The sequence below is a fragment of the Pan paniscus genome, chromosome 20, assembly GCF_029289425.2.
Source record: "Pan paniscus chromosome 20, NHGRI_mPanPan1-v2.0_pri, whole genome shotgun sequence".
Lineage (NCBI taxonomy): Eukaryota > Metazoa > Chordata > Mammalia > Primates > Hominidae > Pan > Pan paniscus.
In genome coordinates this window covers 49,492,918-49,515,439 of record NC_073269.2, presented here as the reverse complement: position 1 = coordinate 49,515,439, position 22,522 = coordinate 49,492,918, and the positions used below count along the sequence as shown (strand labels likewise).

Here is a 22,522-nt window from a genome sequence, read left to right as displayed (position 1 = left end):
TTACATTGCAGGTAACAAATAACATCCAAAGGAGGTTTTGGAAGTGGGAAGACAATGTGGAATGTACTGGAAGAAAGCAGCTCTGAGCACCAGCAGCCCCGCCCCCAGGACCTCAGCAGTGCTATTGGAAGCCATCTTCTCCCCATCTTCCTCTCATTGTGGGCGAAGAACTGGTGCCCAGCACAATGGGAGGAGGACATCACTGTCACCATCACACACTTACTGTGACAGAGGGAAGGACTGGAATTGTGTGTCATCTGTACAGAGGACTCTGATTATTTTTTTTTCCCCCTTGAGACAGGGTCTCGCTGTGTCGCCCAGGCTGGAGTGCAGTGGTGCAGTGGTGCAGTCTTGGCTCACTGCAGCCTTGACCTCCTGGATTCAGGTGATCCTCCTCCCTCTGCCTTCTGAGTAACTGGGACCACAGGCGCGCACCACCACACCCGGCTTATTGTTTGTATTTTTTTGTAGAGAAGCGGTTTCACTATGTTGCCCAGGCTGGTCTCAAACTCCTGGGCTCAAGTGATCCTCCCGCCTCGGCTTCCCAAAGTGCTGGCATTATAGGCGTGAGCCACCGAGCCTGTCCTGGACTCTGATTTTCATCTGGACAAAGGGAAAGGGTGGATGCCGAGGGGCAAGGGAGTGAACGGTACTAGACATGTTCTGTTTCCTTCTCCAGATTCACTCTCTTCTCCTCTTCCCTCCCCTCTCCTCTGTTCTCTACTGTGAATGGCAGATCTATGGGGGCTGGGCCAGTGGAGTCTCCTGCTTCTGTGGCCTCTAGGGGGTTCAGTCAATGGGGAGCCTCAACTGGAGACCAGAGTGAGTACATCAGTTTGGAATTTTAGTTCCCCACCTCCCTCCCCAGTACCATTGTGGGCTGGACGCGTTTTTCAGCTTGAGATAGGAGCTCTTGTTAGGCAACCCTCTCTGAATATCTCTCTCTTTCTGTCTCCGGCTCTCTCCAGCTCTCTCTGTCTCTTTCTGTCTATGTCTCTCTCTCTCTCTCTCTCTGTCTGCAGATTCCAGCAGTGGCTCTTCTCCTCACCCTTTGTGGGCTATGGTGGTAAGAGAGACCCAATGGTAACAGCTCTGGGAAAATGCTAACCCATTTTTTTCTGGAGTTCTCTTTAGCCCTTATGTCAATTATCCCACGATAGGCAGATGCTACATAGCAACGTTTGGGTCAGTGACGAATTGCGTATAGAACAGTGGTCCCTGAGATGACAATACTGTATTTATGCCGTACCTTTTCTATGTTTAGATGTGTATAGATGCACAAATACTTGCCGTGGTGTTACGATGCCTGCAGTATTCACACCATAACATGCACTGCAGGCTTGTAGCCTAGGAGCAGTCAACTCTACCATCCATCCTGGGTGTGTATTGGGCTGTACCATCTGGGTTGGTGTAAGTGCACTCTACAATGTTCCTTTCGTGATAAAATCACCTAACGACACATTTCTAACGACACGTCCCTGTCGTTAAGCAATGCATGACTGTACTAACCTCTCCTGCAGTTGCTCAGATGGGGCCAGCCCCCTGTTTGTGCTAGGGCCCTGGCTGCTAGGCTGGAAGCCTCATACGTCTCAGTGCATCTTCCCCTCCCAGGTCATGGTGATGCCCAAATACGTTTGGCTGGAGCACCCTGAAGTCTGCTACCATCCAAGCTGGTTTGGAGACGTGAACCAGACCAATGAAGGGCAGGGTTTGGATGGTCATTTTCTCATTAGGTTCCTCTCCTCCCCCACGCTAGATCCCTGGGTGTCCTGCTGTCCCCTCACATGGAGAAATCCCAGCACTCGGAGAAAGGACAGGGTCTGTATTATGAGATACATGCAGCCACTCATCCAGCGTCCCCTCTCCCATAGGCAACTCTGGCTGCTCCGGGCTCTCCCCAGTGTTGCTATTGTGTGTGGGGAAGATGATTCATGGACAGAATGGGAAAGAATCTGGTGTCCAAGGCCATTAGGTTATGAGGTCAGAGGGACGGTTGAGTGTGGGTGGTCAGCAGGGGTGAAGAATCGTGGGGGAAATGGAGTTAGCAGGAAGGGCAAACCGCCCCCCACCACAGCGCCGGGGCCAGTGCCAGCCCCACCCCCCAAGTGAGAGACTCCAGGCCCTCAGCCCCACCTCCCTCAGGCTGAGAGGCAGGAGGCTGCACACCACGCTTCTCACGTGCAGAGAAGATCCCGATTTGTCTGGTGTGGTTCAACAAGAAGCTGGAAGGTTGGGCCACGCAGCCCTGAATGCTCATTGTGGAGGTCAGCCCACCTAGAGGGAGAAGACCAAGTCAGAAAGGACACAGAGTACAGCCCAGCCAAGTTGTAAACCCAGGAGTCCAGGCCCCAGACCCTCCTCCCTCAGACCGAGGAGCCCTGACCCCCAGCCCCAGCTCCTCAGACCCAGGGGTCCAGGCCCCCAGCCCCTCCTCCCTCAGACCCAGGAGCCCAAGTCCCCAGCCCCTCCTCCCTCAGACCCAGGAGTCCAGGCCCCCAGTCCCTTCTCCCTCAGACCCAGGAGTCCAGAGCCTCAGCTCCTCAGACCCAGGAGCCCTGGCCCCCAGCCCCTCCACCCTCGGACTGGGAGACCAGGCCCCCAGCCCCTCCTCCCTCGGACCGGGAGTCCAGGCCCCCAGCCCCTCCTCCCTCGGACCGGGAGTCCAGGCCCCCAGCCCCTCCTCCCTCGGACCAGGAGTCCAGGCCCCCAGCCCCTCCTCCTTCAGACCCAGGAGTCCAGGCCACCAGCGCCTTCATCCTTGGGGCCCTGCTTGCAGCCCTCACCTCCTGAGAGATGAATGTACCCATCATAACAATGAGTGGCGCCCCTGGGGCAGGTCATTCGGGGGGAGCCACTTGAGCAGGTTCCAAGGGGCTGCACACAGGTAGGACACTGCCGGTCTCCTGGGACAGGGGCAGCTGGGGAGCAGAGGGAAGGTAGGGGTACATGACTTTGTGCTCAGAGCAGCCGCCCACCTTGGGCCAGAGTCTCTGTGTGTCTGGGCCTCATTTCTCCACGACCCTGGATCCCATACCTTGAGGAGGGAGGGAGTTCAGCAGGACGCTGCTGCTGCTGGCACTATTGCACAGGTCCGAGGAGCAGAAGTGGGTATAGGAGGCCACAAGCACCCCAGGAGGGGCTGAGTGGATGGTGGTCTTCTGGGAATTTTGAGCCCCAACAGCGCTGCAGCCTTTTGTCCCCACCAGGGTTGATGTGAGTCCTGAGGGTGAGAGGGAAAGCTGGACTGGGGACTGGGCAGCTCCCAGGGCAGCAGGGGCTCCAGAGCTGGACTCACTGCCCTTCACAATACCCCCCAGGCAGAGGGTGAATGCCCTGATCACAACTGCATGGGTCATGTTTAGTGTGGGGCAAAGACGGAGGCTGGGGCCTGGGTCCTCCCTGAAGCTCTGCCTCCTCCCAGTTCTTGCTCAAACGTCACCTTCTCCATGAGTCTCCCCTGAGCACTGAGCTTAAAATTGCAGCCTTCCCCTCACTTTTCCTATCTCCTTTTCCTTGCCAGATTTCTCTGCAGAGCTGGGATCTCCATTCCCCATACTTTGCTGCTTTTTGTTTGTTTCCTGTTTCTCAAGGCATATAAAGCTGCAGGAATACAGATGGGATTGGATCTGCAGCACCTAAAACAAATGCTGGATAAACATTTCCAGAATGTATGAAGCCACTGAGATTCCTGGTGTTGGCACGGTTCTCCACCCTGGGCAGGGATTACCGCATACATGGTCACCCCTACCCAGAAAGGCAGACACTGTCATTCCCACTGCTTCACCCCCAGTTTTCATAAGGGGAACCCAAGATGCAGAGAGAAGAAGAGTCGGATTGAAAATTGCAGATGTGAAGGGAGCTGAGCAGGAAATTCAGGGGAAAGAATCCAGTGGGGTGGAGGGAGCTGCCAGGGACTTGGGACAGGTGTTCGTCTTCTACCTCAGTCCACGCACCTACATCTACGAGCAGCAGCGTCTCCTGACACACCTGCCCTGCCTCGCACATCTCGGTATTCGATGTGGTCCAATCAGTGGGTTCTTGAGCCAAGTTTGTGTGTGTCATAAAGGTGATCCCCCGATGACAGGTCAGAAAATCTGGGGAGAGGAATCCCAGGATCTGTGTAAGCCAGGAACCCACCATGTCTGTCCCTCCACTTCCTGGGCTAGGGAAGGTGATCATGCTCTTGAGTCACACTCCAGGTGACCTGGCCATGGAGTCCCTCAACCACGGATTCAGAAGGGACTTGGGAGTCGAAACCCCACCCCCATTGTTCCCTGTTTCTGCTTGAACACCCGCAGGGACGTCCTCTCACAGCCCTGTGGGAACAGCCATTCCTTGCTTTAGCTGTGAGAGCAATGGAAGCTCTTCCTTATCCTCTGCCCATCTCTGCTTCCCCATCTGAGCTTTAAGGTCCTCATTTCAATAATAAGGAAGGCAGCCTGAGACCTTTCTCATACCTTTCAGTTGCAAAGCCCTATGTTCCAAACAAAAGATGCGAAGGGACAGGGTGGGCTGAGCACTGCCGCTGAGCACTGTCTCTGCACCTGGCTGACCTCATTGCCTCCCGCAGATCCACCCATCTAAGGTCCCAGGGAACTCAGCTTATCTGGGATGCCTCATTTCCCCACAGCACCCCAACAGTAGGTGGTGTGATCACAATCAACACCCTCATTTGCAACAAGGGAAACAGAGGCAGGATTGCTCAGTAGCTGCCCATGCCACACAGCTTGTGAGTGGCAGAGGTAGGCTGGGAACCCAGGGACTCTGAACCCTCAGGGTTGGGGTTGGGAGCAGGAGGGAGACAGGTACTGAAGACCATCCTTGGCTACCTTGGCCTGGAGGCCTTCAAGGCTCTAGTGTGAAACCACAGCCCCTGGCCTCCCCTCACGGCCATCACAGAGCAGGGGGGATCGGTCCCATGATGCAGGGACTCTTAGACTGAGCCCCCAGCTTCCACCAACACATGCGACCTGCAGAACGGATGCCACCCTGGAGGGCTGCTCATTTGCATACTTCACAGATGACAAAATCAAAATCATGGCTCCTGCTCCCTTCTCCCACCCTTCTCTCCCCACTCCCATCTCCCCTACTTATACCTGTGGCGGCTCGTTTCTGCCGGTCTAGCTGATTGGTGTTGTCCTTGACTACTCCCTTTCCCTCCCACGTTGTGTTCCTCAAGTAATCCTACTGGCTTGAGCTGCAGAAAACTTTCAAAACCCAACCCCACGTTACCACCTCTGCTGCTTCCAAGCCCCCCACCTTGGCTCCCACCTGACTCCTGGGGCAATCCCTGTGCCCGCCCGTCACTGTTCCTCTCGCTCCATTCTCCACCCAGCAGGCAGAGGGAGGCTGGGTAAACCTAAGTCAGTTCATGTCACTCCTCTGCTCCGAAGACTCCAGGAGGTCCCCATTCTGGAGAATAAAATTCTAAGCCCTTCCAATGGCCCGGGAGGCCTGATAAGACGCGGCTGCCTCCCTGCTCCCTCCATCACTCTGCTCCGCACAGGTGCTTCTGGCAGGCACTCACCTACCTCACGGCCTTTGCATTGCTTCCGCCCCATGTCTGCAACCATCCCCTCCTCTTCCCCAAATCCAGGGAAAGAGGCTCCATGAGATATGGAGACTTTTGATCCTCATGTGAAGCTGAGGCTGGAAAGCTGTTTCAGCAGCAGAGCAGGGCCTGGGACCCACGTGTCCCTGATTCAGACACGGGCTCTTCCCTGCTCTCTCACTGGGACCGCTGCCCAGCTCCTCTAGGGGCAGCCAGGGCCTTATCTGCCCGGGCCCCTTGGTTCTTCACAAGGGGCTGCTGCCATGGTCCCTTTTAGTAACCTGCATCCTTGCACCCAGCCCTCCCACTGCTGTGGCTTCTTATAAGCGGTTCCATCACCCTGAAGCCTCTTCTCTCCTGCACTTGGTCCCCAGCGTCTTGTTGTTCCCCCAGTTTCTGATGCCTGGTCTTGTGATGCTCACTGTCTGCTAAACTGCTGAACTGCACTTCACCAGGGAGGCAAAACAGCCTGCAAGATCTGGCTCCAATGTTGAAAGCAGAAGATGAATCTCTATGAACAGCACTGATTTGTGCATAATCGCTGTGTTTTATGTGGTGCGTTTGTGTAGTGTGTGCACATGCGTGATGTGTGCAGGTATGTGTGCTGTGAGTGTGTAGTATACATGTGGGGGGTGTGGTGGTATGGGGTGTGTGGTGTGTTCATGGTATGTTTGTGTGGTGCGTGCATGTGTAGACATACTGTGTGTGATATATGTGGTATGTGTTTGTTTTGTGTGTTTGGTGTGGTGTGTGTTCTGTGTATCTGTGTTTTGCTTGCATGTGGTGTGTGTGGCATGCCAGATGTGTTGTGTGTATTGTGTGTTGTGTGTGGTATGTATTGCATGTCTGATATGTTGAGAGGGAGAGTGTGTGTGGTGCCTGACGTGTAGTATGTGGCATACACACTACATGTACACGTAGTAATTGTGCACTTGTGTGATGCATTTGTGTGTGTTGTGCATATTGTGTGCTCTGTGTGTGATTTGTGTTCCATAGGTGGTATGTCAGGGGTATGGGGGAGTGTGTGTGTGGTATGTGATGTGGGGTGTGTATGTGTCATGGTGTGACGCATTCGTGTCTGCTGTGCTTATTGTGGGCTGTGTGTGTGGCATGTGTTGCGTCTGATTTGTTTCTGAAATACCTTCTGGGTTATCAGTGTCATCTGGTCCCAGAGACCAGGGCCAGATCCTTAACAGCAGCATCAGTCAAAAGGAAAGATAAATGGCTCAGACCCTGCCCTCCCTGCTCCACAATCTTCCATGGCTCCCCTGCCTTCAGGAGAGGGTCCACCCCTCAGCCTGGGTTTTCAGGTACTTGAGTGACCACCAGGTTCCCCACTTAACTCTTCCTCCCCCACCAGTATCCATTCTGAAGGCATGCCAGTTCATTTCCTCCTCAGCCTCACACCTGCTGTGCCTTTGGCTTGGAGCAGCTCCCTCTTCGACCCCACACCCACCTTGTCCACCTGGAAAACTTCTAATCACCCCTAATCCCAGCTGTACCCCCTCATCTTGATGAGTCCTTCTCAGGTGGAGTGAGGGACTCTTCTTGAAAACAGCAGGCTCGCTCCCACCTCCAGGCCTATGCAGCTGCTACACACTGTTCCCTCTGCCACCAATGTCCTCTTCCTCTTCTACCAATAAGCTGTAGGTCATCTTTAACACACGGTTCACAGGCCACCTCCTCTGTAAAGCCCTCCTTGACTCTCTACCCCAACAACATCAGTATTTTCCTCCTCTGAGCTGCCCCAGGCCTCACATCCCTGTTTGCCACAGCCCTGATCACCTTAAGCTGTGACCATCTGTGTCTGTAGCACCTCCCCCTCCTTGTCCTGGAGGCCCTTCAGGTAGAAACAGGGTCTGACTCATGAGGGAGCTTTGCTCAAGTGAGCCCTGCATGTCCTCACTTGAGCAAACACCTCCTGGTACCCTTCCTGAGCCGTCTCCTGAGGTAACCAAGGCTGGAAACCCTGGTGCCAGTGGTACCAAGCCCCTGGCCTCAGGCTCCCAGCCTAGCTAGGGAAAAACAGCCAAATACACAGAGGAATGTGTGCAAAACTCACACAACTCTCTCTTCTAAGCTCTAAGGGTTAGTGTGATGTGGGCAGAAAAGGAAACTGAGGCAGGGGCAGGGAAGACTTTGCTTCTAGGAGGGAAGCTGGGATTCCTATAAGATCCCCACCTCCCCACCATGGCTTCCTGTTGCTTTGGAGCCCTCCTTATGGAGACATTCCCTGGCACTCTCTTCCATGGCAGCACCTAAATGGGTAAGTGGGGACCCTCTCAGTGTCCTCCTTTAACTCTTGCTTTCTCTGTCACACCTGAAGTGCCCTTGATTTTCTCTCAGATGTTCTGTCCTGTGCAGGCAAGGCTGCTGGGGCACTCCAGCATCATGAGCGGGGCGGGGGCTGGTGAGGGTGCTAGAGAGGCTACGGTGGTCTAGGGAAGTGGGAGACCTAGGGTTACCCAAGGCCAGGGGTGTGGAGACACAAAAATTGAAGCAACTAGTCACTCTCAGCAGCTTGAGAGCCAGCAGGGGCGCCAGCTCTCACTGTTGCCTAAAGCCACATGCCAAGCAACCCACCCTGCACCCTTGACCTTCCTCCTGCTGGCTTTGGTGTGATGGCTCTGGATGCCCCATGTGGCATCGTGCCCCGAGGCTGCAGTCCAGGGCACAGCCTAGGGGCGGGACTCACCTTTCCTATTGCAGTTCTCAGTCATACCCACGGGCCCAATTTCCTGTGTCCCATTGAGCAGATTGCAACCTGGCTGGGGCATGCATCCCTGGACTCTCAGATTGGAGAAGATGCCTCCTGCAGAAAGGGGGAGCGAGGGAGAGTCAGTGATGCTGCCTCCAGGACCACCCAACCCTCAGAGGCAGGCATAGCTCCAGGAAGCCAGGCTCACCCTCCTCTGGGTCTCATGCCGTGCCTCAGCTCACCCTCACTCCCCAAAGACTAAGATCTCAGTCCCCAGACCTTCCAGTTCAGTCCCCGCAGGGACCCCGATGTCCCAGGCTTACCTCCCCTGAGCCTGAGGAGGCCATCATAACAGTGTGTGGTCCCCTTGGGGCAGATCTCTTCTGTTGTCCCCTCCAGACAGCCTTCCATAGACAAGCAGACTGGGCACCTCAAGGATCCTGGGTCTAGGGAAGTGACAGACAGAGTGAGGGGGCACTGAGAGGGCACTGGATTTGATCAGATACCTTCTCTGCACCCCACTTTTGCTGGCCTCAGGAGTCAACCTGCTCAGCCTTCCCAAAGGGGCCTTCTGCAGCTCCCATCATGGGATCTGGATGTGGGAAAATAAAGAAGTGTAATCCATAAAAGAGGAAGGGAGAGTGAACAGGAGGTCTGGGTAGAGGCACCCAGGGCTGGGTACAGAAAGTGGTCTTGGCTGGGCGTGGTGGCTCACACCTGTAATCCCAGCACTTTGGGAGGCTGAGGCAGATGGATCACGAGGTCAGGAGTTCAAGACCAGCCTGGCCAACATAGTGAATCTCTGTCTCTACTAAAAATACAAAAATTAGCCGGGCGTGGTGGTGGGCTCCTCCAGTTCCAGCTACTTGGGACGCTGAGGCAGGAGAATCACTTGAACCTGGGAGTCGGAGGTTGCAGTGAGCCGAGATTGCGCCACTGCACTCCAGCCTGGTCGACACAGCGAGACGCTTTCTCAGGAAAAAAAAAGGGAGGGGTCTTGGGGGGCAAGTGGGGGTGGGGGGTGGGCAGGGTGGAGGAGGGTCCTGCTGAGGCCAAATGTAGACTCAGACATGGTCAAGTCTGAACCTTTCAACAAAGTCTGGCCTTCCGAGGGGAGACACAGAAGCAGACTCATTGGTCAAGGGAACGAGGGGGTGCCCTGGAAGGAGCCAGTGCCTTCACCTGCAAGTGCTACTAAAGCTCCAAGAAAAGGAGACTTCTGTGTTCACAAGCTGTTCCAATAAAAGAAGCGCAAAATATCTCCCTAGACTCTTTATAACACCAGACAAGGAAAGTGGAAAATTACAGTTCAGTCTTCCTTAGGAAGAGGAAATAGCAAAAACCCTGCAGGAGAACTTCTTAAACCAAACGCAACAGAATAAAAAAAGAATGCAGGATAACCCAGTTAATGGTGATTTCATATCAGAAATCCGTCCTGTTTGCTCTTAGAATAGGAGGGGTGCGGGGATTCCCGGGTGGCAGGTCGGTGGGAGGGATCGGGAGTGAGTGGGGAGGGATGGAAAGGGAGGGGGGCGGGGCGATGGTCAGGGAGCAGTCAGGGGAGGGATGGAGAAAGCGAGGGTCGGCATAGCGAGCGAGGGTGGGAGGGACTCCATAACAGCCCCTCTGTGCTCAGTGGAACCCCTTCTGGCAGCCCCTCCCTCTCCTCCCGACCCTCCCGCAGGCACCTGCTGGGGGCTGCGGGGCCCAAAGCGGGAGGGAGTTAACGAGGTTGTTGCAGAAGTCCTCCTGGCGGCACACGAAGGTGTAGGAGATCAGGGAGAGGCCGGGGCCCATCCGGTGCTCAGTGACGCGGGGTTCCTGGTCCTTGGCCTCCGTGCAGCCCTTGGAGAGCACCATGCTCACTTGGGGTCCTGGACCGAAAGAGGGAGGCAAGCGAGGATGGAGGTCAGGCCTCCAGGGTCCTGGAGGGAGACGCTGCTACATGGCGTAGGCTGAGAGGCTGGAAAGGGGATCACCGGGACCCTAGGAGTCGATCCCCCCGGAGGGGTGGCTCCCGAGTCCCTGCACAGGGATCAAGGGACTGAGGGGACAGGGCGGGGTCTCTGCACGCCAGGGCCTTCTCACCGCTCTCAATGAGCATCAACGTGTCCTGGCACCCCAAGCCACTGTCGCAGCTGGTGTTCTTAGGGGTCCATTGCCGGGGCAGGTCGGACACCTTCCACACACGGTGATTTGTCCCCAACTGGCAGAACAGCGCCTGCACTCCTGGAGTGGCAAGAGCAAATCCATGTCAGCAGGGTTCCCTTGCCCGGCCTCCAGGGAATCTCCTCCAGGCTGGGCTCATCAGTCACCTGGCAGTGGGAGGGTGACCCCCAGGAGGGCCAGCAGTAACACCGGGCTCATGACCCGTCTGTGGCTGGTAATCTCTTCTGCTTTTTCAGCAGGAAACAAGTCCTTTATACCAGCCCTTAAGCAGCCAGCCCAGAAAAGGGTGGGGAGGGGAGGGCCTTGCAAAATGGAGGCTTGGGCCCCACCCCAAGTCTCAATGGCCCCAGTGGCCTATCAGGGACCCCCTTTCTTCCTCAGACCTTCGGGTCCAGGAGTCCAGCCCCTCCTCCCTCAGATGGAGGGTCCAGGACCCCCAGTCCCTCAGCCCCTCCTCCTTCAGAACCAGGAGTCCAGACCCCCAGCCCCTCCTCCCTCAGACCCAGGAGTCCAGGCCCCCAGACCCTCCTCCCTCAGACCCAGGAGTCCAGGCCCCCAGTCCCTCCTCCCTCAGACCCAGGAGTCCAGCCCCCCCAGCCCCTCCTCCCTCAGACCCAGGAGTCCAGACCCCCAGTCCCTCCTCTCTCAGACCCAGGAGTCCAGCCCCCAGGCACTCCTCCCTCAGACCCAGGAGTCCAGGCCCCCAGCCCCTCCTCCCTCAGACCCAGGAGTCCAGACCCCCAGTCTCTCCTCCTTCAACCCAGGAGTCCAGGCCCCCAGTCCCTCCTCCCTCAGACCTAGGAGTCCGGGCCCCCAGTCCCTCCTCCCTCAGACCCAGGAGTCCAGACCCCCAGTCTCTCCTCCTTCAACCCAGGAGTCCAGGCCCCCAGTCCCTCCTCCCTCAGACCCAGGAGTCCGGGCCCCCAGCCCCTCCTCCCTCAGACCCAGGAGTCCAGACCCCCAGTCTCTCCTCCTTCAACCCAGGAGTCCAGGCCCCCAGTCCCTCCTCCCTCAGACCCAGGAGTCCGGGCCCCCAGTCCCTCCTCCCTCAGACCCAGGAGTCCAGGCCCCGAGGCCCTCCTCCCTCCGACCCAGGAGTCCAGGCCCCAGGCCTCCCTCTCTCAGACCCAGGAGTCCAGGCCCCAGGCCCTCCTCCCTCAGACCCAGGAGTCCAGGCCCCCAGGCCCTCCATAGTTAGAAACTGTGGCATCTTGACCCTAGGTTCCCCTGGTCCAGACTCCCAGCCCTCTTTCCTCCTGACCCCAGCTATGTGGATCACCACCCCCACCCTCTTTCTCCAGTAGTTTGGGAAGGCAGTTTCCTCATTTCTCATGGGCTCCCTGGCCACCTCTGTACCCCAGATGGGGAAATGGCCCAACTACCCGTGAGGACGTTGTGCAGTGGGCATCGGCTTGTCCCCATGTCTTCCGGTCCTAGTTTCTACCCTCCACTGTCTTCCCACTTCTCTGTTCTTTCTCTTTCCTTCTTATATTGCTTTTCTTTTGATTCTTCTTTTCATGCTTTTCTCTCATGCTTTCTCTGCTATTCTCTACCCTCACAGTACAACATAGGACTCAAGTCCCCAGTTTCCTACCACCAGGAAAGGCTTGGCCAGAGGTGGAGTAGAGACTGAATATCTATGAAAGAATTAGGATATATCTGAAAAATGCAACATTTATTTGCTGGAAGCCGATGGGAGAGCAGTGCTGTGCTGAAAAACCAAGTTTTCTGAAAAACAGTACCCACAAATCCTGCCTCGTAGTGTTGGCCTATTTCTCTGGTATAAATACTCATAGCATGTCTGATTTTAAGCTACCAACAGTTTGCCAACCAGGCTGATGAAATCCCTAGCTATTTAACCATGGGCCTGTCCAGGGCTGTACAAATCAGCTGTAACACACTGGGGAGGAGGAAGACAGGAAGGAACCTAGGGTATCTGTCAGTGACTGCAGAGGGACGTTGGGGGTGTCTGTGACGGAGAGAGGAGAAGCAGAAGAGGGAAGGCGAGAGCAGGAATAGCAGAGAAAGAGAAATGAATGTGACTTGCAATTATATGCTTATTTTTGACATCTCTGTAAATTTTATCTTTATTTGTCTTTGCAAGTGTATTGCAAGTTTAATATTTGCCACACAGACAGGGAAGTGTTTGTCTGATCTCCTGCTATGTCTCCACCACCTACATGGCATATAGTACATGCCCAGTAATTTTTTTTTTTTTTTTTTTTTTTTTTTTAGAAACAGAGTTTTGCTCTCACCTATGCTGGAGTACAGTGGTGCAGTTGTAGCTCACTGCAGGTCACTACAGCCTCCATCTCCTGGACTCAAGCAACTCTCCCACCTCAGCCTCCCGAGTAACTGGGACTACAGGTGCACGCCACCATGTCTGGTTAATTTTTGTATTTTCAATAGAGACAGGGTTTCACCATGTTGTTCAGGCTGGTCTCAAACTCCTGACCTGCGGTGTTTTCATTTTGAAAACTTTCAGGCTGGGCGCGGTGACTCACGCCAGTAATCCTAGCACTTTGGGAGGCCAAGGCGGGTGGATCTATTGAAGTCAGGAGTTTGAAACCAACCTGGACAACATGGTGAAACCCTATCTCTACTTAAAAAAAAAAAATACAAAAATTAGCCCGGTGTAGTGGCAGGCACCTGTAGTCCTAGCTACTCCGGAGGCTGAGACAGGAGAATCGCTTGAACCCAAGGGGCAGAGGTTGCAGTGAGCCGAGATCGCGCCACTGCACTCCAGCCTGGGTGACAGAGTAAGACTCCGTCTCAAAAAAAAAGAAAGAAAAATTTCAAACCTGCAGAAAAGCTACAAGGATAGTGCAGTAAACACAAGTATCCCCTTCACTGGATTCACCCGCTCTTCACATTTTACTGTATTTGTTTATACGCACACGACACATGCTTTTAAAATATTCTTAAATTTTAAAAACAAGGAGTAGACATTGTAACTCTCACCACTAAGTGCTTCAGCAAAAACCTTCTTAAGATTATTCTTAAGGGGGCTGGGCACAGTGACTCACGCCTATAATCCCAGCACTTTGGAAGGATCACTTTAAGTCAGGAATCAAGACCAGCCTGGCCAACATGGTGAAACCCCATCTCTACTAAAAATATAAAAATTAGCTGGACATGGTGACACACAACTGTAATCCCAGCTACTTGGGAGGCTGAGGCAGGAGAATCACTTGAAGCTGGTGGTGGAGGTTGCAGCAGTGAGCCTAGATCACACCACCGCACTCCAACCTGGGTGACAGAGCCAGGCTCCATCACAAAAAATAAATAAATAAAAAAATTTTAAAAAAGCATATATTATTCTTTTTTTTCCCTCTCTCTCTCTCTTTTTTTAGATGCAGTTTTGCTCTCTCACCCAAGCTGGAGTGGTGTCGTGATCTCTGCTCACTTCAACCTCCGCCCTCCAGGTTCAAGCAATTCTCCTGTCCCTGCCTCCCGAGTAGCTGGGATTACAGGTGCCTGCCACCACGTCCGGCTAATTTTTGTATTTATAGTAGAGACAGGGTTTCACCATGTTGACCAGGCTGGTCCTGAGCTCTTGACCTCAGGTGATCCACCTGCCTCGGCCTCCCAAAGTGCTAGGATTACAGGTGTGAGCCACCACGCCCAGCCTATATACATTATTCTTAAGGGCTTTGTCCTACATAATCACAGACCAGGATCAGACCCGTGTAGTTTACACAGATGCACTGTTGTCTAATAGGAAGCCCATTTCCAGTTTTCCTCTGTTGTCCCAGTGACATCTCTCATTGCTTTTTTGCTTTCTGATCAGGAGAACATCCGGGGTCAAGCATGAACTGCACTGCGTTGTCTTTATGAAAGAGAAACAAAAACTCAGGACCCCAATTCACTGTGACAGAAGGAAAAAAAAACCTGGAAGCTGAGTCATGCAAGAAACTGCCTTTCCTTTTGTTCCTAAGCAGACAGCTACAGAGAAAAGGTGAAGTATCTCTGTAGGTAGCTACTCTATGTTCATCTTATCTTTCTTTAAAAAAATTTTTACGGCCGGGCGCGGTGGCTCACGCCTGTAATCCCAGCACTTTGGGAGGCCGAGGCGGGCGGATCACGAGGTCAGGAGATCGAGACCATCCTGGCTAACATGGTGAAACCCCGTCTCTACTAAAAATAGAAAAAATTAGCCGGGCGTGGTAGCGGGTGCCTGTAGTCCCAGCTACTCGGGAGGCTGAGGCAGGAGAATGGCGTGAACCCGGGAGGCGGAGCTTGCAGTGAGCCGAGATCGCGCCACTGCACTCCAGCCTGGGCGACAGAGCGAGACTCCGTCTCAAAAAAAAAAAAAAAAAAAAAATTTTACTATTTATTTATTTATTTTTGAGACAGTGTCATACTTTGTCTCCCAAGCTGGGGCGCAGTGGCACAATCTTGGCTCACTGCAACCTCTGTCTCCCGGGCTCAAGTCATTCTCTCACCTCAGCCTCCCGAGTAGCTGGGACTACAGGCACCCACCACCACGCCCAGCTAATTTTTGTGGTTTTGTAGAGATGGGTTTTGCCATGTTGTCCATGCTGGTCTCAAGTTCCTGGGCTCATGAGATCCTCCCACCTCAGCCTTTCAAAGTGCTGGGATTACAGGTGTGAGCCACCACGCCCGGCCATATTCACCTTATCTTTCTCAAGGTGCCAATTTACCGAGCGTGAGATGAATACGTGATTGATTATTCCCCTACCTCCTGCCTTCTCTTACACCATGTGGGTTCAGTAATGCGACCGCACCCTCCTTCTTTCACCGCCAGCCAGCTTTTCCACCCTAAATATTGAAGCCCTCAAAATTATCTTTGGAAAAAGGCACAGACCACAGACTGTTTCTATGATTGCATGGCTTTTTCTATGTCCTTAACCTTGGCAAAATAAGCTTCTAAGTTGATGGAGACCTGTCTCAGATACCTTTTGGTTTACATCTCATCTCTGGACTCCCCTTTAATCTAGGAGTGCTCCTCAACTGCCTTTCATTTTCTTTAATGTCATTGAAAGCAACGGTTCACTTTTTTTTTTTTTTGTAAAGTCTTCCACCACCTGGATGTGCCTGACTCAGACTATGATTAGAGTAGTTTTAATGATTTTTGGCAATATTCTTCTAGCTGGGTGTGGTGTGTCACATTCAGAAGGCCTTTAATGCCTGTTTGTCAAATTCTTGGCTAATCAACAACTGCTGTGTGAGGTAAGCCATGGAGGAGGCCGTGTGAATGTCCTATTCCCCACCACGAGACCCTTCTGTCTCCTTGCACACATTGTGCCCAAGCTACTTCCAGAAACTCCTCTGTGATCACGGCAAATCACATGATGCTTTTGGTCCAGCTCCCCTGCTGCCCTCCTATCCACTCTTCTGCCCATTACAGGAAGCCTTTACACCCAGGCAGCTCAGCGTCCAGAGCTGGTTCCATTCATCCCCTTCAAGGAGAGGAAAACTGAGCCCTGGGAAGGAGAAGTAAAGCTGGAGTCACAAAGCCAGGAAATGGTGGCCAGGGGCATGACCCAGGCCTTATAAACAACCTGCACTCTTCCCCCTGCAACACAGCCTGCCGAGGACGCTCATCAGTCATCTCAGTGGTTCACTTCCAATCTCCTCATCTGCCAAGCACCCAGCATGTTCCAGCAAAGACAAATTATTCCTATGGCAAACTGATCTGCATGCAGTTTACAGGACTTTATGTTATAAAGAGGAGGGATCTATGGCACTTAATGAAAAGTTACACTAAAAGATTTTCATAGGCCTGGCTGGGTGTGGTTTCTCATGCCTGTAATCCCAGCACTTTGGGAGGCAGAGGCAGGTGGATCACCCGAGGTCAGGAGTTCGAGACCAGCCTGGCCAACATGGTGAAACGCTGTCTCTACTAAAAATACAAAAATTAGCCGGGCATGATGGCGTGTGTCTCTAATCCCAGCTACTTGGCTGGGGCAGGAGAATGGCTTGAACCCGGGAGGCGGAGGTTGCAGTGAGCCGAGATTGTGCCATTGCACTCCAGCCTGGGCGACAGAGTGAGACTCCATCTCAAAAATAAAAGAAAAGATCTTTACAGGCCTTCGTGTACTGACCAGAGGAGCAAAAATGAGCAAAAGGATTACAACACGAGGCTGGCATTGCTGTGCGCCTATATCCTTGAGTGCTGGTGGCCCCATGGATTAGATCAACACCTTGGAAGCTAATTTGACACTAGACCAACAAAGTCCTTTGACCTGGAGTTCCACTTTGGCAAAAAATAATAAATAAATAAATAAATAAAATCCCTAAAGTGTGTAAAGAGAAAGGAAGTTGTGATATTTGGAAATTGTGGGCTTTGAGTAAAGAGGCTGATATTCTAAACCTGCTAACGTTTCACTATGACCTGAACAATTTACTTCCTCTTTCTAGCCTTCCATCTCTTCCTGCAAAATAAGGCATGTTTTTCAATCTCTTCACCATACAGGAAAAGGAAATAGAAATAGAAATAAACAAAGCCCACTCCAGGAGCAGTGGCTCACGCCTGCTGTCCCAACACTCTGGGAGGCTGAGGCGGGCGGATCGCATGAGCTCAGGAGTTCCAGGCCAGCCTGGGCAACATAGAGAAACCCTGTCCCTACCAAAAATATAAAAAAGTAGCCAGGCATGGTGGTGTGCACCTGTAGTCCCAGGTACTTGGGAGGCTGAGGTGGAATGATCTCTTGAGCCTGGGAAGTGGAGGTTGCAGTGAGCCAAAATTGCATCACTGCACTTCAGCCTGGATGACAGAGCAAGAACCCCTCTCAAAAAAGACAAAGAAAGAAAGAAATAGACAAAGCCCAATGCTAGCAGTGCTGTGGAACTAACATCTTAGGATTGGTGAAGAGAGTGGACATAGCACTTGTGGAAAGAGCCGTATTTCCTGGGGGCCACAAGGCCACATATGCCCTGTGAAGACTGACCAGGGAGTGTTGGGCGTACCCACATTTCATCTATTCGTCAGGCAAAAATGCTTTAAAGATCATTCCACTTGATTTTCCTTTAAGTAAAAATCATGTGGGAATGGAATGGAATTGCCGAGTGGCATGGTGGGTGTATGCTGAAATTTTTAGAAGCTGCCAGACTGCTTTCCATAGTGGTTGTACCATCTTACATTCCCACCAGCAGCGTGAGCGTTCCAGTGCCTCCACATCCTTGCCAACACTTGGCATGGTCACTCTTTTAGTCTTAGCCATTCTAATAGTTCTGTAGTGGTTTTATTGTCTTATTTTCTTATTGTGGTTTTATTCTGCGTGTTTTTATTGAGACAGAGCCTCATTACGTTGCCCAGGCTAGAGTACAGTGGGCCCATCATAGCTCACTTTCTCTTCAGGAAAGTCTTCCCTGATCTTTCAGTCTAGGTCAGAAGCCCAGTAATATACAGTCATGAGGCCCCATATTTATTCTTTTTGTGATTTTTTTGAGATGTATTTTTTTTTCACTCCAGACTGGAGTGGAATGGCACAATCTTGGCTCAATGCAAGCTCCACCTCCCGGGTTCAAGCCATCCTTGTGCCTCAGCCTCCCAAATAGCTGGGATTACAGGCATGAGCCACCATACCCAGCTAATTTTTTAATTTTTGGTAGAGACAGGGTATTAGCATGTTGCCCAGGCTGGTCTCGAACTCCTGACTTCATCAGCTTCCCAAAGTGCTGAGATTAAAGGCGTGAGCCACCATGCCTGGCTCAAGTTTGACTCTTTTTTTTTTTGAGATGAAGTCTTGCTCTTGTCCCCCAGGCTGGAGTGCAATGGCACAATCTTGGCTCACTGTAACTTCTGCCTCCCAGGTTCAAGTGATTCTCCTGCCTCACCCTCCCGAGTAGCTGGGATTACAGGCGCCTGCCACCACGCCTGGGTAATTTTTGTATTTTTAGCAGAGATGGGGTTTCACCATATTGGCCAGACTGGTCTCAAACTCCTAACTTCAAGTGATCCGCCCATCTCGGCCTTCCAAAGTGCTGGAATTAGGGGTGTGAGCCACCACACCCAGCCTCGTTAATGTCTTAATAGGCCCTTCCAGGAGTTATTGAGGAAAATATTTTACAATTCTAAGTGGAATATTTTAGTGGGAAGGACCGTGGTTTATTTCTACGATAATTCTATTGTGGCTTAAACAGTTTGTTCTTTTATAATTTGGGGTATTCCCTCTACCACCTATTGTTGACTTTCGACTTTTGATATTTATCCTATGCAAATTTATCAACCCCTGATTTTACTTCTTCAAAGCCAGCATGAGGCTAGTCAAGCCTGATTTCCTCTTACAGGAAGTAAGGCTTTTGCCCCATGGTATTTGTGTAACCAGGTTACAAGATTTAAAAATCTATTGCAAGTGACAGTAATTAAAAAAAAAAAAAAATCAAATGTGGGCTACTCTGGAAGAAGAAAGCATTGGAATGTTGATTTTATTTGTTTAATTGCAGAGACATGAACCAGCTTATACTCGTTTGATTTCCACATTATTCATGGAGAGTCTAAAGTCAATTTCAGGGAACAAAAAACCAACTTGAAAAGCTGTTTAAATTCTATTAGTGGGACTTCCAAAGGTACAAGCGTTAAGAAAAAGAGAGGAGAAAAGAGAAAAGAGGGGTAGGGAGAAAGGAAGACGTGACAGGAATGTGAGCCAGACAACAGAGATGGAGAAGAAGCAGTCAAGGACAGAGGGCGCGGCGCGGTGGAGGTCTGCAGGATCTGAAGATCCACCTCTCTTCTCCGGACGCTGACCTCTTACCTGATCCCAGAAACAGACTGAGCTTTAACTCTGACCACATACTCCTCAGGGTGACGGAAAGTGGGGCCACCTGCACCCTACCAGCCTTCCACAGCCCCTCTGCATGGGCTCTGCGCCGCACCCTACACGTGCTCTGAGGCCTCTTATTGCAACAAATGACTTCCTCGGGCTTCCATTCCCTCCACCGCCTCTTTTTTCTCGGTCAAGCATCTTCAATGGTCTGGATACGTTTCTTTGCTTCCATTTGTCGCCTTCCACTCACTCGTCCATGTCCACTTCCATCTTCCCCTTTCTCTAACATTGCTTGTACTGAGATCAACAACATCCTGCTTTATTGCTAAACCTGCCAGGAACTCACAGGTTAGTTTTGCATCCTTTGACACTGAGGGCCACTTCTTTTCCTGGAATAATCTCTGTGAGGCAAATATACATTTTAAAAAATTTTGTTTAGCCTGTTGCAAAAAGATAAAGAGACTCTCCTCTTTTCACTCAGATCATTTTCTCTTCATTCATTTATTCATTCATTCATTCATTCATTGATAGAGTCTCCCTCTGTCACCCAGGCTGGAGTGCAGTGGTGCCATCCAAGCTTACTGCAGCCTTAACCTCCTGGGCTCAGGTGATCCTCCCTCCTTAGCCTCCTGAGTAGCTGGGACTACACGCACATCCCACTGTGCCCAGCAAATTGATTATTATTATTGTGTGTGTGGAGATTGGATCTTGCTATGTTGCCTAGGCTGGACTTTGAGAGCATTTATTTTTTAGAAGAGGTGTAATTGAAAATTCTTTCTCTGTCCCTTGAAGATGTATGTAAAGCTTTCTAAAGCATACATAAGCATCTTGCCTGCCTCACAACCCAGAACTGTCCTCCTCAAGGCCATAGGAGCCCTCTCTTTGAAAGGCAGGCATCTGGGCAGAAAGCGCCCCTGCCTCCCAGTTTCTGTGAGAAGGAAGGAACCTCAGTTCTGGGGGCATCTCACTCCCAGTTGCAAAACTACCTCCTGTCATAGATGAGAGGTTTGTTTTTCCTGTGGATAAAGCCAATTAACCACACAGAGAATCAACACAGTTACTGGGTGAATTTAGGATGAACTATGTGTGACAAATGGTGCCGTTGAGTCCTCTCAACTGGGAACGAGTCACCGTCTATCTGGAGACGACGTGTGTAATGGGTTGCACCTGCTTGGCTGGATCCAAAGTGGGATTTCTTTCTGTCTTTGTCATCTCTTAGCAGATTGCATCACATTTTGGCTTAATGCTTACTCAATCATAAGACAGGTTTCTTTTACTTCTACGGATATGACGGGGGTTTCTGGGCTGAGCAGAAATTTGTTTCTTAATTATATTTTTCCAGCACCCCCCACCCAAGCTACCCCACCTTCTCTGAAGCTACTTCCCCCAGGCTTTAAAGGAGGCTGCTCCCCGGGGTTCCTCCCGGGCCCTGCCTCTCCTGGTTCATCTGATCTCCCACCCTCGAGGCATCGTAGCTTCCCTCCCTTCCATGTGCTGATGCCTCTCGGATCTCTAACTCTAGGCAGAAACCGGCTTCTCAGTTCCTCAGCTCAAATACCCACCTTGGGCCGGGCATCTGCACCGGGACATCCCTCCAGGAACTCTCCTGGTGGAACACGGTCCATGTTCTCTGGCTGCCCTGCAGTTTTTAAATGCCACCAGTACACATGGGGAATGTTCTGCCTTCCCAAGGAGGAAGCCAGAAAGTTCATTTTCCCAGCACTCTTTGCAGGAGGGACACCGACACGGGTCCAGGCTTTCCCCATCAGGTGCTCCCGTGAAAGACTCAGGATCCCGAACAGCACCAGGAAGCAGAGGGTGCATGGCACCGATTTGCTTTTTGTTTTTGTTTTAATTTTTTGAGTGGGGATGGGGGACAGAAGCTTCTGGTGTAGAAGCTTCTGGACCCCAGGGCCAGCCTCAGCAGTGCAGGGTGCACGGTGTGGTTTCTGCCTCCTGCAGTAGCCAGAAGATCTTGACCGGAGCTGTCCTGTGCCTGTGGTTTGGTCCTTGCCCTGGGCCCTGTGGCCTCCAAGCCGGCTTCATGAGGGCCCTTGGAGCTTGGTGACCTTCCTACCCTGTCCTTTAACCAGTCCCTTTTCTGCTTCTTGCTGGAGTGAGCTGGGTGGTTTTCTCTGAATCTGCTCCTGTCCTGGGTTCTCCCTTAGGGAAGGGCACCCTGGGCACCTGACCCCTCAGCTGGATGCCCAGCAGATGTTCTCATGCTTCCACTTTCCTTGCCCCTTTACGTCCGGTGGTCACTCCTTTCTGTCCCTTCCATGTCCTACATCTCTCTCTGCTGTGTCCTGTCTTCTGCACCCTGTGGCCTCCACTGAAGTTTGCATCACCACCCATTCCTCCTTGAATGAATACAGTTGTCTCCCCGGGTCTCCCTGCCTCCACAGGGGCCAGAAGCATCTGAGCCAGCTTCTTCTCTGTGTCAGAGATGATCTTTTTCAGGCCTCCTCCAGCTATGGCCCTCTCCTGCTCCTCTTTCCAGAGCTCCTAAGTCCCCCGGATGAGCTCCAGCTGCTAAGAGACACCTCGAATGTTAGGTGAAGTGGCCTCCAGAGTCCTCCTGAGCAGCCGCCCCACCTGCCCTCATCCTTCAGCTCCATTCATTTCCTTTTTCTGTTTGATTTTTTGAATAGGTGTTGTAATTAGATGGCTCAGAAATTTGCATCCTTGTGTATCCATATGTGTGTGCAGGCATGAAGAGCCTGTGTCTCATCCCTGTTCCCTGTGCACCCAGGTCCTAGCCCCACACCAGCCCCAGTGGCCAGCTGTGCTGTTCATGACCGGCAAAGCTTTCTACAGCTGTTTTATGCAAAACAATAGGAATTATTGTAAATTATTGTAAAATATATATAACATAGAATTCACCATTTTAACCACTTTTTTTCTTTTCTTTTTCTTTCTTTTTTTTTTTTTTGAGAAGAGGTCTCATTCTGTCACCCAGGCTAGAATGCAATGGCACGATCTTGGCTCACTGCAACCTTCACCTCCCGGGTTCAACCGATTCTCCTGCTTCAGCCTCCTGAGTAGCTGGGACTACAGGTGCATGCCACCACGCCCGGCTAATTTTTTGTATTTTTAGTAGAGATCGAGAGGGGATTTCGTCATGTTAGCCAGGATGGTCTCGATCTCCTGACCTCGTTATCCGCCCGCCACAACCTCCCAAAGTACTGGGACTAGACGTGAGCCACCTCGCTCGGCCCATTTTAACCACTTTTAAGTGTACATCCAGGGGCAGGAAGTACATTTAGGTTGTTGTTCAACCACCACCACTGTCCATCCCCACCCAGAACTTTTTCATATTCCCCAACTGGAATTCTGTGCCCATTAAACACCAACTCCTCTTTCCCCCTCCCT

General features: G+C 52.0%; 1 protein-coding gene across 1 annotated transcript; it reads right to left on the bottom strand.

Annotated features, from left to right (window-relative positions):
- Positions 1-10,646, bottom strand: CD177 (CD177 molecule). The gene is made up of 9 exons (XM_034946117.2): positions 10,565-10,646; positions 10,338-10,478; positions 9,938-10,123; positions 8,573-8,695; positions 8,247-8,363; positions 3,954-4,094; positions 3,035-3,220; positions 2,784-2,918; positions 1-2,274 (listed from the first exon to the last, which is right to left on the bottom strand). The coding sequence occupies exons 1-9, from the start codon at positions 10,614-10,616 to the stop codon at positions 2,042-2,044; spliced, it is 1,314 nt and encodes a 437-aa protein (XP_034802008.1). The 5' UTR covers positions 10,617-10,646; the 3' UTR covers positions 1-2,041.
- Positions 10,647-22,522: the final 11,876 nt, after the last annotated feature.

Excerpts from the sequence above, each read along its gene's own strand:
- CD177 (XM_034946117.2), bottom strand. The coding sequence starts at position 10,616 with ATGAGCCCGGTGTTACTGCTGGCCCTCCTGGGGGTCACCCTCCCACTG. Across the intron at positions 8,696-9,937 it reads GGCCCCGCAGCCCCCAGCAG|ACCCAGGATCCTTGAGGTGC; the intron begins GTGCCTGCGGGA and ends TCACTTCCCTAG. Across the intron at positions 8,364-8,572 it reads CCTCCTCAGGCTCAGGGGAG|GAGGCATCTTCTCCAATCTG; the intron begins GTAAGCCTGGGA and ends CCCTTTCTGCAG.